Source organism: Lampris incognitus, chromosome 2 (genome assembly GCF_029633865.1).
Source record: "Lampris incognitus isolate fLamInc1 chromosome 2, fLamInc1.hap2, whole genome shotgun sequence".
In the NCBI taxonomy this organism is placed as follows: Eukaryota; Metazoa; Chordata; class Actinopteri; order Lampriformes; family Lampridae; genus Lampris; species Lampris incognitus.
Genome location: NC_079212.1, coordinates 128,306,105 through 128,321,104, shown reverse-complemented (window position 1 = coordinate 128,321,104; position 15,000 = coordinate 128,306,105). Strand labels below are relative to the sequence as shown.

Below are 15,000 nucleotides of genomic sequence, written 5' to 3'. Positions count from 1 at the left end.
CTGTCTGCTACTGTTGCACTATGAAGTATGGCCACAGGTAGTTATGATTTAAAGTGGCAGAGTTCGAAGTTAGTTTGTAGCAACATATGGTAGTTACAAGACGGCACCTGGTTAAGTGTTCGAACTCCAGCCCCATTCTGTTCTCCCATTACCAAAGGGTACGACTCAGAGAAAAGCCACCATACTTTTGTTTTCTGTGAGTTAAATGCTTTCTTTTGATAGCATGAATATGAAAATTTGAAACTAAAATATGCCCACAGGAAACCTACTGCTAACGATATTGTAACCATAGAGAGTCTGAATGTTGGTATTTACCAATAGTGCTAGCCAGCAATTTTATATGCAACTTTGCTTTTGTGAGTAAATTACTGCTTTGAAAATCATAACAATGCTACCATAACACAGCGTTTGACTCGTGGAACAAAATCGGTAGGTGGCTTAACCCTGTGTATGTGAAACATCTTATTTAGGAAGATTTTTTTATTTTCAAATGGGAAAATATTGTGGAGTCTTTGGTATGTGGACCATCCACCATCTTGCTGCTAGTTTTGTCCTACAAAGTCATGACATGACTGGGACACTATCAATAATGATCGATATGAATGGGTTTCTACAAGTTTTGTCCTGAACTGGTGAATTTTACTATGCATAGTTCTTGTTCTAAAAAAATATGATTCTCTTTTTATCAGATTGTGAATGGGTACTTTGTACACTTCTTTTCTCCCCCTGACCTACCCCGAGTTCCCAAGAATGTGGTGTTTGTAATTGACAGAAGCGGCTCTATGGGAGGTATAAAAATAGTTCAGGTGAGAGAGTGTGTAAATGTGTGTGATATGAATGTGTGCATGCATGTGTGGACTTGTGCACAGTCACATAGTGCAAATGTATACCCAATTCATGACTTTGCACATTTTAACTTTTGCGCTTGTCACCTTTGTAGACCCGGGAGGCATTGTTGGCCATCCTCAACGATCTCAATGAGCAGGACCACTTTGCTCTCATTACATTTGATGATGTAATTAGTCCCTGGAAGAGCTCCCTAAGTAAAGCAACCCAGAAAAATTTGGCTGAGGCAATAACGTATGTCCATCAAATACAGGCTAGATCAGGTGAGATTAAAACAAGTCACGGGCACCAAGTACCCTTGATCACTCTTCCATTTGCATGACTTGTCAAATCCAACATATAAGATTTGGAAATAACTGATTAATATATCTTTTTTTTCATTATTAAAATGCACCAATGTCATGCTTTGTATTGCTCTTCCAGCTACCAATATCAATGATGCAGTTTTGATGGGAGTGAACATGCTGGTTGAAGACAGGAATAACAATAGGCTACCAGAGAGGAGTGTGGACATGATAATCTTGCTAACTGACGGAATGCCAAATAGCGGTCAGTCTGTAAAATGGAGAGTTCTAGTTTTGTCTATACCTGTGCACATGGACTTGTCATTGTAGATTATGTTAGTGACAACTTTAAATGTGAATTTGAAGGAGTGTCCAGTATACAGATGATCCAGGAGAATGTGCGCAATGCAATAGGTGGAAACATGTCTTTGTACTGTCTGGGCTTCGGGAACTACGTGGATTACACTTTCCTAGATGTTATGGCAAAACAAAACAAAGGACTGGCCCGTAGGATCTATGAGGGCTCAGATGCAACCCTTCAACTCCAGGTGTGGAGCCTGAATACAGGCTTTATAACAATTGTTCCATCATCACTTCTCTGCATTTTGTTAATGTCCTCTTGTCAGAATCCCTGGAGTTTTAGCAATCATTTTGAAGGAACAAAGATTGTGTCTTCTTGTATGTAAACCTAAGAGCTGAGAGGTGTTGAATCTTATACTATGGTGGTTTGATAAACTAACATAAAATTCAGTTACTATGATGCATTCTTCAAGAAGCTTATAAATCCAATGCAGGGCTTCTACGAGGAGGTGGCCAGCCCTCTGCTCCTAGATGTGGACCTGCGTTACCCTGATAACACAGTGGACTTCTTGACCACCAACCATTTCAGCCAGCTGTTCAATGGCTCAGAGATTGTGGTGGCAGGTCGGATGGCTGACAATGACATAGACACCTTCTTAGTGGAAGTGTTCGCCAACGGGGTGAGGGAAGGACTTGGTGCATGCATGCATGTGAAAGAATGACACTTGTTAACTTGTAGTACAACTTGTTTTTTGTTGTGCTGATCATAGATGTCATTTTCTCTCCTGTGTAGTTCATGGAGGACTTCCAGGTGCAGGGCCAAGCCACAGCCATGGACTGGGATGTGATCTACCCAGAGCAGGAGTATATCTTTGGAGACTTCACAGAACGTCTGTGGGCCTACATCACTATCCAACAGCTAATGGAGAAGAGGTCTGATAGATTCACCTCAATTTAGCTCTGTCATCTGTTGCAGCTTGCTTGGTCTAACAAATATCTTTAAACAGCACCAGGTAACTTTTTGGATTTATGGGCATCTGGGTAGCGTAGCAGCCTAGTCCATTGCCTACCAACACGGGGATCACCAGTTCAAATCCTTGTGTTACCTCCGGCTTGGTCGGGTGTCCCTACAGGCACAATTGGCTGTGTCTGCAGGTGGGAAGCCGAATTTGGGTATGTGTTCTGGTTGCTGCACTAGCGACTCCTCTGGTCAGTCGGGCGCCTGTTCGGGGGGGAACTGGGGGGAATAATGTGATCCTCCCATGCACTACGTCCACCAGGCGAAGCTCCTCACTGTCAGATGAAAAGAAGCAGCTGGCAACTCCACATGTATCGGAGGAGGCATGTGATAGTCTGCAGCCCTCTCCGGATCGGCAGAGGGGGTGGAGCAGTGACCAGGACGGCTCGGAAGAGTGGGGTAATTGGCCAGATACAACTGGGGAGAAAAAGGGGGAAAATTCCACAAAAAAAAAAAAAACTTTTTGGATTTCGGCAATGTCTTCTACATCACTGTCGCAAAGCCAGCCAAGGGGTTTTTTTTTCTTCATAGTGTAGCAACAAAATACATGCATTTATTTGTAAGCCATAACTCAAAAATTTATTGTGAAAGAAGAGGCGCTGTTCACTGACAAGGTAATATAAAATTGCTATACTTAATGTGTGCCGTAAAGCAATCCCTGTATTTCCTCGACTAGAGTTTGGTGATGGTGATTGTAAAAATGCTCCCCTAACCAATACACTGTGTGACCAAAATAAGTTTAAAGATATGTTAAAGCAAAAAAAAAAAAAAACTTACTTGGTGCCGCTTTAAAGATAAAAAATATAACTACTATACACTTTGACACACTCATTGAATGGCTTGTTGTAGTTGTCACTCTTTGCAAGTGTCAAATTCAGCTATGGAGACCTCCATTCATATTTAATATTTTCCTTCTCTCAGTAAAAGTGGCTCTGAAGAGGAGAAAAGTAATGCCACAGCCAAGGCCCTGGATATGTCCCTAAAGTACAGCTTTGTCACCCCTCTCACCTCCATGGTGGTCACCAAGCCAGAGACGGAGGAGAGGCCAGACAGCACCTTCATCGCTGACAAGCTGACTGAGGGTAGGAGAGGCAGAAAAAAAGAGGTCTAAAGAGTGAAAATAGGTTGACTGAAGAAAGGTTTTTATGTCATCTTCTTGATATATGTTCTCTTATTGCAGTCATTTCCAGAATTAGTTGCTGAGTTAATTTATTTTCAACTTTATTAGGGTTTTCAATTAATTGTTAGAAGGAGAGGCTGATATTCTAGTTTATGATGTGGAATGTCTCAGGTTTTTTTTGTTTTTTGTGCTTGTCCTTTTTATTTCTGACAGCGCAAAGACAGCAGCAGGAGCGACAAGGAGGTTAGTCAGTCTTCATCGTGTAACTTGAAAAGCTTCTGGTTTTATTTTGGCTCAGTATAGCATTTTGACTTAAATGTAATTTTGTTTGAACGCAGGGTACAACTTCCTGCAAACAGTAAGCAACAGTTATCTAACCTCTCAGACGTACAACACGCCCACATATTTTGGTAAGTAATGTACTCAAACATTTTTTTCCACATTATACATATTTTACCGTACATATTCATAATGGTGGTATATCATATCTCGTCTTCAAATGTCCAGCTAGGACTGACATATCACATGCAAGCTAATCTCTATGACAGTGATCAATATGTACTTTGTTGGTCTGTTATTAATAGTCTCTTTACTCTAATAACTCGTGTGCAGTGGATGGAGATCCACATTTCATGATTGAGCTGCCAGAGAAAGATGATGCGCTGTGCTTTAACATTGCCGACACCCCAGGAACCATCTTCAACCTGGTCAGAGACCCAACCTCAGGTCAGCCCAGGTTATGCAGGGTTCCAACACGTCCTGGGACACCTGGAAATTTATACACTAGTGTTCCAGTCATGAAAAAGACCTACAATTTGATCAAATATCCTGGAAATGTTATAGAAGTAAAAAAAATTTAAAAATCAAGAAAATCAAAATTTTAGACACTGACATCACATATTTTAGCTGCTGAGATTGTAAATCAGTGCTTAAAGTTGGGGGGATCTGTTATCAGCTAAAAGCTACACAGTCCATTTAAAGATTGTTGTTCGAAATGACCCCCAGATAGTTGTTTTGGTATGCTGCGCAGGTCAAATGTCACATTGTTGCACCCACATGAATGTAACCCCAATTTAATGTCTTCATTCTTGACTCAGGGAGAAATATAAAGTTACAAATGGATATATTTCAGTAAAACGCAGTGATCAAATGAAAACTGAGGAATGTTTGTGTGTGTGTGTGTGTGTGTGTGTGTGTGTGCGTGCGTGCGTGCGTGCGTGCGTGCGTGCGTGTGTGTGTGTGTGTGAATCAGTCATTAAGTCAGTCTGCCCACAGGAATTGATGTAAGGCTTCACATATAGTTACATGGCTGTCAGCAAAAGTCAAGGAAAGTGTCTGTGAAAGGTTCTGGAAAATGGTTTCCTTAAAAGAGCAGGAACTATGATATGATATTCATACCCTGCTATGAGTTTCTTCTTTCACTGAAAACTGCCGGAACCAAAAATACCTTACTTAGCCTACTACATACTTTTGGTAACACTTTATTTTAGGGGGTCGCAAATTACCTATTAATTTCCTAGTAATAAGGTGGTAATTATCATGTAATTTCTTAGAAATAAGGGTGAAATTATTTTGTAATTTCCTAGTAATAAGGTGGTAGTTTTTACAGGTAATTTTACAGCTAACCCTAACCCTAACTCTAACTACTACTACTACTTTTGGCTGCTCCAGTTAGGGGTCGCCACAGCAGATCATCCGTTTCCATATCTTCCTGTCTTCTGCATCTTCCTCTGTCACACCAGCCACCTGCATGTCTTCCCTCACCACATCCATAAACCTCCTCTTTGGCCTTCCTCTTTCCCTCTTCCCTGGCAGCTTCATATTCAGCATCTAACCCTAACCCTAACCCAAATTGCAAGGTAATTTCAACCTTATTTCTAACAAATCACGTGATAATTACCACCTTATTACTAGGAAATTACTAGGTAATTTCTGACCCCCTCCAACCCCCTAAAATAAAGTGTAACCACTTTTCTTTTTTTTAATTTCCATCATTCAAAGTGTTTTTAGATAAACATTTGGGCACATAACAAGATTCAATCATTGTATAATATAATGTTTTTGTTATTGACTCACAGAAATGTTTTTAATGGCTTTATTACAAGATACTAAATCATATATTACTGTTGGATAGCTTGTTGCTTAGATGCTGAATCCCATGTTACCCCCTTAGGTATTTTGGTCAATGGCCAGACTATTGGAGATAAGAAGGTGGCCCCCGATGGTAAAATCATCACCTACTTTGGACGTTTTGGTATCATCCATCAGACCCTGGGGGTGAGACTGCTGGTGACCACTCAGGACATCTCTGTGTACCAAGATGGCAAGTTGATTAAGCTGCTCTGGTCTGATACAGGTTCCTTCAAAGGATCAAAGTAAGTGGCTGTCTTAAGGTCGGTCATCTGCTGCTTTGGTGACAGAAAACTACACAACCTTTACATGATGTCTAAAATTAGAATTTAAGTGTGATTCCCTACACTCAACGTGTCTCCTCCTTCCTCCATATAACTATCATGGCTACCCATTTCCCATGCTTCTGCCTTCTTTTCCTTTCTTTTCTTTCTGCAGTGTTGATCTGCTGGTGACCAAGGATTGCCGCCTGACAGTCACTTTAAGAGATTCGGTGAAATTTGTGATCCTGCTACACAAAGTATGGAAGAAGCACCCTTATCATCAAGACTACCTGGGTTTCTACACCCTGGACAGCCATCTCCTCTCCCCTTCTGTTCATGGCCTGCTGGGTACAACATAACACTCCTCAGACCAGCATCAGCAGATAACAAGTTATGATAGCTGGTTAATTCCAGAAAGGTGTTGATGAAGTTGATGTATTGATATATTGCTTCATTAGAATTAAAAAAAAAAGTTTTGGATCAGAACAGAGTTGAACAACACAATCGCCTCTTGGAATTGGATGCATGATGGATGGAGGCAGGGTGGAGAAGAGTGTCAGGAGTGATTTGTGACAGAAGGGTACCAGCAAGAGTTAAAGGGAAGGTTTACAACATGGTTGTGAGACCAGCTGTGTTATATGGTTTGGAGACAGTGGCACTGACGAAAAGACAAGAGGCAGAGCTGGAGGTAGCAGAGTTTAAGGTGCTAAGATTTTCACTGGGAGTGACGAAGAAGGACAGAATTAGGAATGATTATATTAGAGGGACAGCTCAAGTTGGACGGTTTGGAGACAAAGCAAGAGAGGCAAGATTGAGATGGCTTGGACATGTGTGGAGGAGAGATGCTGGGTATATTGGGAGAAGGATGCTGAATATGGAGCTGCCAGGGAAGAAGAAAAGAAGAAGGCCAAAGAGGAGGTTTATGGATGTGGTGAGGGAAGACATGCAGATGGCTGGTGTGACAGAGGAAGATGCAGAAGACAGGAAGAAATGGAAACAGATGATCCGCTGTGGCAACCCCTAATTGGAGCAGCCGAAAGTAGTAGTAGTAGTAGATGGATGAAACCAACATACTTTTGTTGTCAAATTTTTGCGTGGTAACTGCTAAGAGCAACTGCTCATTTCCCTTAAAGAAAAATGTCTGCATGCCATAGAAATTTGGGTGTTTTTGCTCTTTTACAATAATTTGTATTCAAAATGATAATCCAGCATACTGCTAATACCAGAAAACCCAAGTCAGAGTGTGTCCTTCTTGGAAAATGTTACTAATCTTTTATTGCGGATCTTTTTTCAGGTCAGTTTTATCATGGCATCGAGTATGAGGTAGGAAACATCCGTCAAGGAGAGGTTCCTGAGAAACCAGATGCTACCATGTATGTGAAACAACAAGAGCTCAATGTGACCAGGTATACCGAACACCAAATACCAATGTTTGCCAAATATATTATTACATTTGGAAGTAGGGCCGTGCGATATGGACAAAATCAAATATCATGACATTTTGGACCAAATACCTTGATATCGATATTGTGACAATATTGTGGGGATGACTAGGGCGGCATGGCTCAGGAGGTAGAGCGGGTTGTTTAGTAATTGGAAGGTCACTGAGTTGATCCCCGGCTGCTCCAGAGAGTGTGTTGAAGTGTCCTTGAGCAAGACACTGAACCCCTAACTGTTCCTGATGAACAGGTTGGCACCTTACATTGCAGCCTCTGCCATCAGGGTATAAATGTGTGTGTGAATGGAAGAATGAGAGGCATACATTGTAAAGCGCTCTGAGTTGTTGGTAGACTAGAAAATCGCTATCTAAATGCAGTCCGAGTCCAAGACTATTGGTGCTTTCACAAAACATTTACACAGTCAGATTTTTGATATATATAATAATCAGTAAGGCCTATTGAATAACTAAGTGGATAAAGGCAAATAATAGAACAGCTAGAACAGTCTGGTAAGTTCAGAAAATTACATCACTTTACTGTAACGCAGACTTTAAAACCAGGAAAAGACAAAAGTTATGCCATATCATGATATTACGATATCCAAAATCCCAGATGATATCTAGTCTCATATCACGATATTGATATAATATCGACATATTGCCCAGCTCTATTTGGAAAATGTGATTTGCACTAAACGAAAGAATATCAGTTGATTTATGCTTTTTCAGTGTATAGTTTTGATCTCAGGGTTTCCATGATCTTTCTCTCTTGTGGTTCCCAGAGGCTGGCAGAGAGACTTCCGCAGAGATGTGAAGAATGGAGAACAGGTTCCCTGCTGGTTCATTCACAATAATGGCACAGGCCTCATAGATGGAAGTGTCACAGACTACATTGTGTCTGGACTCTTTAAGACTATCTAGGTATCAGACAGTTGAATTAATACTTTTAGCAAGATCAGTAGTAATATAAAAAAACATTGAAAATAATTGCTGAATGTGCTAGACACTGTGAATACACCAACATAATGTATTGACATCAATTAAGTTGAACTGAAAGCGTTGCATTGGATGAATGCGAGTGTTGAGTACAAATAATTGTGGTGCACACCTTAGCACCTTCTTGCATCCTCATTTACCTTGACATTGGAATATTGCTGAAAAGTCAAAACTTACTTAATCGTCAATGAATCCACACAAAGAAGTCTCATGTAAATCAAATCTGTGACCATTGTTTTCTTACAGAAAATTGCTTGTGGTAATAAATGTGCTCCTTTGCTCAATAGCCCACTTAATGCACTGGTTATGTCCTGAAGGAAGTTCACCTCTGATGCATGGCCTACAGTAGAGTAGGAAAATATCCAGGTTCTGTTAAACCAGGCCACACGTGTACGGGTGGTTCTTCAGTTAAGGGAGTTTTTCTGTCTCCGTGGTAGATTTTCAAGAACAAAACTAAAAATTAAAAAAAAAATTGTTAGAGTTAGATTGTGTTAGCTATGAAAAAAAAGATTTGCGTCTCAATGATGACCTTTTAATACTTTTCCAGTATGTTGAAAACTCGAATGTGCCAGAATTTCACTGCTTTTGGTTTGTCCCCAACCCAGACTTTTTAACTTCCCCTCTATAATAAAGTAACGGGGCAAAAGATTTATGCGATCTGAAGAGAAACAAGAGTGTATAAAATTGTTAAATTCATTAAAGCTCTACTTTGCATTTTCTCATAATTTAAAAAGACTTATTTCAAATTCATATGGTTTATATAAGTGCAATTTGCACATTTTTCTAGTTAAATATCGCTGTCCCTCATACATGTGTCATTACCATCACACCGAACATTTTAGAGAGCAATAACGTTTTTTCAAACAATGTGGTTGCCATGGAAATGAGAAGAGCCAGAAGCGCATGACCAGTCATGGCGGAAGCATGACTTCTTCATGTCCACAAATGTAAGCAATTTGAAGATTTCTGTCCCGATATGAGAGTATGTTTATTAGGCGGCATTACCAAACAAGTTACTAATTGAGTATTTTAGTTCAGAAATAAGAAATTTCACTTTATTCACGTATATTCCTTGTACATTGGACGCTAGGTAACAAGGTAGGTTAGCAAGACTAAGACAGCCAACTTTTTTATCCAAAAAGTGAAAATTGTCATTACCAACACGTGTCATTACCATCACATTTTGCTGTTACAACTTTGAAAAAAAAGCATCATAATATCAAGCTTATTTTGTAGGACGATCAAAACTATGTTAAGATATTTGTTCTAGACCACTTAATAGAGCTTTTGGGGAAAAAAAGATTTTAAAGAAATTTATTTATTTATTTATTTTTCAAAATTTCAAAAGCCGGAAGTGTCTCAAATTGAAGAAGAATCACCCGTTTACACACTTTTTTTGTGGCATACTGAATGGGCAAGTCCAGACTAGATAAACAGAAGCCCTACAAATGTTTTTCGAGGTGTCCGAATCACGTTCACATGTGTGGTTTGTTTCACGAGTTCGATAAATGAGTTTGACTCCCGGATTACCCCAGGTTTGACCTCTGTAAAGGCCCTTGGACCTGATATCGCCAAATTGGTGTTCCTACGACATCATAGGAAAAAGACGGTTGTGGGTTCGCTATCGGTTAAGGTTAGGGTAAAGTAAGTGTCAGGTTAAGGTTAGGGTTAGGTTGAGGTTAGCTTTGGTATATCCGGTCGTTTTCCCCGTGTCGCAAGTCCGTTGCGACGATATTGCTGGAGTAACATTAATTATGAAGTCGTGAGAACAACAGCAACATCAGATCTTGCCCGTATATATATGACAGTCCCCATCTGGAGATCAACACGGGGGCGTGGTGACGCTGGCATGGGGAGAAGTTATTCTCGCATGCCAAGGATTCTGTCTATACTTGTTTTCCACGAGAGAGAGAGAGAGAGAGAGCGAAAGGTCGTAATGTTTTTCTTGCGTGTGATGTGGAGCGTACTGCTGCTGTGGAGCTGGATCTGCAGGTTCCCCGTCCAGACCCAGGAGGCTCTGCTCGTCTCCCGGACTCATGCTGCAACACAGGTACTTTGAAGTGGCAGACCAATAACAGTTTTCAACTCTGGCGTCCAGTCACACTTCCCAACAAAACATTAGAAATATCTGTACCGCCTGGATATGTATTATCCATATATGGCATCGGGCGAATGCCCGGGGCCACCAGCTATTTTGCCGTGATGGGGGGGGGGCGTGCACTAAATGATTAGGACAACGACTAGACTTTTAAAATACGTTTTAAAATATTTGTTCCTCTGCGTCTTTCTGAACCACGGGGGCGTGGAGGGCTGCGAGGAGAGAGAGAGAGAGAGAGAGAGACACTTTATTTCAACAACTTGTGCAGCGCCCGTTTGGGTGTAATTCCCCCTCCGACCACAATGTGGATTGTTATGGCAGCGTGGCGCAGTCCGTCCGGTCGCCACGGCACAGAGAGCTAGAATCCTTCCATTTCATTTAGATAATAATAGTAGTACCCCATTGCTGATAGAAAATATGTTCAAAGATCATTTTGATATCCACCCTCAAGTATGCAATAAGTAAAATAAGTACCCTTCTGTTATACGAAGGCAAGAAAGAAAATCAAGTCCTTTATAAATGTTGTATCTACCGTTTCTGACCAGGAAAAAGAAAAGTGCTTTTTCATTTGTGGATTTTGAAATGAAAATCAAATCACTATTCTGTTTTCATTCCTTTAATTTCGGTTTCTGTAAACAACAGAACAACAAACAACCATAATTTCTAATAGCCCCCACATTGCAATATATTGCCTCAACGTGCTATTCCCAATAACTCCACATCACCTCACCTGGCGCTCTGTGATCGTTCAACTGTTGAAATGGTTGCTTGCTACAGTCGTTATTGGGCTTGCCCAGGGGCGTTTCCAGGATGTGAGGACATTCGGGGCCTAGCCCGGACCTTTCTGGGGGGGAGGGGGTCCGGGGGAATCCTCCCTCGGAAATTTTTTGATAAACAAGGTCTATTTTGATGCTTTTTTAATGCACTCTGGCCCCTTTTTACATTTAAAGTACATGTCTTAATCATTGAAAAATTGAAGTGTGTACCTCAAAAACTGTTGTTTACTCTCCAGATTAATAATGAATTGTGATGTTAAAAATATGAGTGGTTGTTAGTAATTAGTATTGAATAGAAGCAGAATACTTCACAACTGCAATCATTAAACATTTATTGACATACTATGGTACCAGACTAGAGAAAAAAGTTAAATGGATTTGTGAACAATACTTTATTGGAATATTACATTTTCTTACACACACACACACACACACACACACATGCACACACACAATTTTCAGATACTGTTCATGCAGTGTAGTGCTGCACTGTTCACCTCTCCATCATCTGCTGTTGTCTGTCTCTTCTCTCTCATCATCTGCTGCTTTCTCTTCTCTCCATCATCTGCTGCTGTCGCTCTGTCCTTTCTCTTGCTCCGTCATCTGCTGCTGTCTGTCTGTCTGTCTTTGTCCATCTGTCTCTCTCCATTGTCTGTTAGAGGTGGAATCATCAAAGTGTACTTCCTTGGTCTGAGCATTGAGAATCAGTCTATGATGCTGTTATGATCTGTGGCACACACAGCCTCCCTCTCAATTGACATCACTGCCAGGTGATTGAGCCTGTCCTGACCCATGGTTCCTCTCAACCTCGTGTGCAGTTGGCACAGAGGCCGGATTTGAACCCAGGCCGCTCTGTAAGGACTAGGCCACCGGGCACCCCAGTATATATATTATATATATATATATATATATATATATATATATATATATATATATATATATATATATATATATTCTGATCCCCCCCTGAATATTGCAAATATTATAATAATTAATCTGTTCAGATCTTTATTGTTCAACTTTATTGTTCATCTTTATATTTGCATTTTTGATCTTGACCTCGTGTAGCAGCCCTGTACTGTAGGCTAACATTAGTTGTTATAACTAGTTTAGCTAGCTAGTTGCTAGCTTAGCTAGCTCCTGTCCTGCAAAGAAGAATTATGATGGATGCAAACATTGTGGACTGGAACCTACGGGAATCTTTTCACATTTTCTTCTATGAGGAAAAACTAGGAGTGAAGGCACAGGGGAGACCAAAGCCCCCCATCAAGCTGGTGCAAAGTGGGCTCGGTAAGTTTGAGTGTTACATGTTCTAGGTATGACAAGGTGGAGTGGCTAACGGGGAGTGTGCTAACAAACCGCTTGTATTGCTGGCCTTGCCTGATGTTTAAGTGTGCTGCTGCAGGAGATGGGTGTTCTTCAAAGTTTGCAAGAGATGGATTTGAGGATCTACAAAATTTTTTAGATCTGTTAAGCTTCATGAAAAATCAAAGGAGCATGCCGGTGCAGCCGTGCAATTAAGTCTGTTGGGAAATGTGAGAATTGATACTCTGATTGATGAAGGCAAGCGTCTCCAGGTGGCAAAGCATAATGACATGATCCAGAAAAATCATGACATTCTGAAAAGGTTGATTGATTCAGTGTCATTATTGGGTCATCAGGAGCAGGCATTTAGGGGGCATGATGAGAGTGAAAAGTCTGATAATAAGGGAAACTACAGAGACACGGTAGATGCGTTTTCCCGCTATGATGATGTTGTAGCTGCTCATTTGACATCAGTGAGGGATGTTTTAAAAAATCAATAGGGGGGGTTGATTGGGTGGTTGCTTCACCAAAAAAATTTGTCAGCAGCCGCCACTGGGGGTGTGATGATTTTTTTAGACATACTCTGTAATGGCTTTGCATGTATGTCTCATACAGGCCATTTATGATGGAAATAATGATATTTAGTATGGCGTGTTGCATTGGGATGTGAATTGCATTCAGATTTGTGCATCAGTGTAAGGCTGGGGTCTCACACTTAAATTTGAATTTGAATTTGAGACCCCCAAGTGGCCCCCCACTTGACAGGTGATCTTACGGAGGAGGGCCGCTGAAATAGGGATGAAGGAAAGACTGTTTGACTATATGGAAGAGGGCCGGTGAAATAGGGATGAAGGAAAAAAACTGTTCAACTATATAACCTTGACATTTTTTATTATTTCACATTTTTTTCAGTTTTCACCTGAATAGGTAAATATGTACATAGTGTAGCCTGGCCTAGGCCTACATATTTAGCCTACTTCTTGTCAGAAACCTGGCACCTCTGCAGACACAGGTGAGGCACATTTGCTTTCAGGGACATGGCAGTGGACACCCTGAGGACAGCCTGGAGATGTCATCGTTCAGTCTGGACCTATGCTTTAATTTATTAAAGTTCATAGTTGAGAACAGTTTTTCACACAGATGAGTGCTGCCAAAAAGACACATGACCTGCCTGAACAGTTTAAACAACTGGGAATGTTTTGGGAAGCTCTCTGAGAAACTGTCCAAGCATATCTTGCTTTCCTTGCGCCTCTCTGAACTTTGCCTTGAGCTCAGTATTGCACTGTAAGTCTGTGAGCTCCATTTGAAATGTGCTTGGAGCACTGTCCACATCAAATGAGAGGGGGTCTGCAAATAACTGGAAAGTGGAAAGTGGTGCTGTGAGTCTTAAATCAAAAAGGTAATGCCCAAACTCCTGCTGCAGATTATCAATGGCAGTCACATATTTAATCAGTTTTGACTCTGGCACCAACCATCATCAGTAATTGACTGGAATTTTGGGAAGTGGACAAATCTTTTCTCTGTGAACTGTGTTTTCCATAATCTGAGTTTCACAGAGAAGGCTTTCACACTATCAAATGTTACAGTGACAAGTTGGTCTGGCCCCTGCATTTTGTCAAGTGCCTGTGTGATATCAACTAAGAAAGCTAAAGCCATGAGCCATTTTGGATCATCAAGCTCAGGAATATGTAGCCTGCCTTCTTTCATGAATTCTCTGATCACCTCCCTCAATTCAAAAAAAAAAACGTTTCAAGACACTGCCCCTGCTCAGCCAGTGCACTCCTGTGAAGTACAACACATCTCCACATGTTACATCTATTTCCTCCAGAAATGCACAGAACTGACGGTGTTGTAAACCTCTTGATCTGATGTAATTAATGCATTTCACCACAACACTCATAACACTGTCAAATTTAAAGCATTTACTGCAGCGTGCCTGCTGGTGAATGATGCAGTGTAATACAATTGCAAGATCTACATTCTCTTTCTCCAGCTTTCTTTGAATCAGTGCTACAAGCCCATTTTTTTCTTCCCGTCACTGCCGGGACACCATCAGTGATGATTCCAGTCGATTTATTCTAGGGCAGACCAGCACCCTCAATTGCATTGCACAGCACCTGAAATATATATTTGGCTGTTGTCATTCCCAGCATTGGATGCAAAGTTAGCAGTTCTTCTGTTAACTCAAACCAGTCATTGATACCCCTTACAAATATAGCGAGCTGAGCACTGTCATTTACATCTGTGCTTTCATCAAGTGTCAAAGAATAGTGCATGAAATTGTTTGTTTTAGTGCACAACTGTCTGTAAATGTTGCCTGACAACTCGCTGTTCAGTTCTGCCATTGTATTTGGGCTGAGACTGACATTTCTGAATAAAGATGCCTTCTCCGGGCAAATTATATGCGCTACCTGCAGCAGCAAGCA

The 15,000-nt window shown here is 40.9% G+C and overlaps 1 protein-coding gene across 2 annotated transcripts in view; it reads left to right on the top strand.

Annotated features, from left to right (window-relative positions):
- LOC130106700 (inter-alpha-trypsin inhibitor heavy chain H3-like) overlaps positions 1-9,128 on the top strand; it is a 15,460-nt gene extending 6,332 nt beyond the window's left edge. The window contains exons 9-22 of one of the 2 annotated variants that reach the window (XM_056272916.1): positions 690-806; positions 941-1,109; positions 1,270-1,395; positions 1,497-1,678; positions 1,925-2,110; positions 2,224-2,363; positions 3,370-3,530; positions 3,782-3,811; positions 3,907-3,978; positions 4,259-4,294; positions 5,742-5,943; positions 6,137-6,309; positions 7,256-7,367; positions 8,182-9,128. In XM_056272916.1, the coding sequence (XP_056128891.1) occupies positions 690-806; positions 941-1,109; positions 1,270-1,395; positions 1,497-1,678; positions 1,925-2,110; positions 2,224-2,363; positions 3,370-3,530; positions 3,782-3,811; positions 3,907-3,978; positions 4,259-4,294; positions 5,742-5,943; positions 6,137-6,309; positions 7,256-7,367; positions 8,182-8,320 (1,845 nt within the window). In that variant the 3' untranslated portion in view covers positions 8,321-9,128. Of the gene's footprint in view, positions 1-689; positions 807-940; positions 1,110-1,269; positions 1,396-1,496; positions 1,679-1,924; positions 2,111-2,223; positions 2,364-3,369; positions 3,531-3,781; positions 3,812-3,906; positions 3,979-4,180; positions 4,295-5,741; positions 5,944-6,136; positions 6,310-7,255; positions 7,368-8,181 lie in introns of both variants that reach the window. The other variant, XM_056272915.1, reaches the window with a different exon arrangement.
- Positions 9,129-15,000: the final 5,872 nt, after the last annotated feature.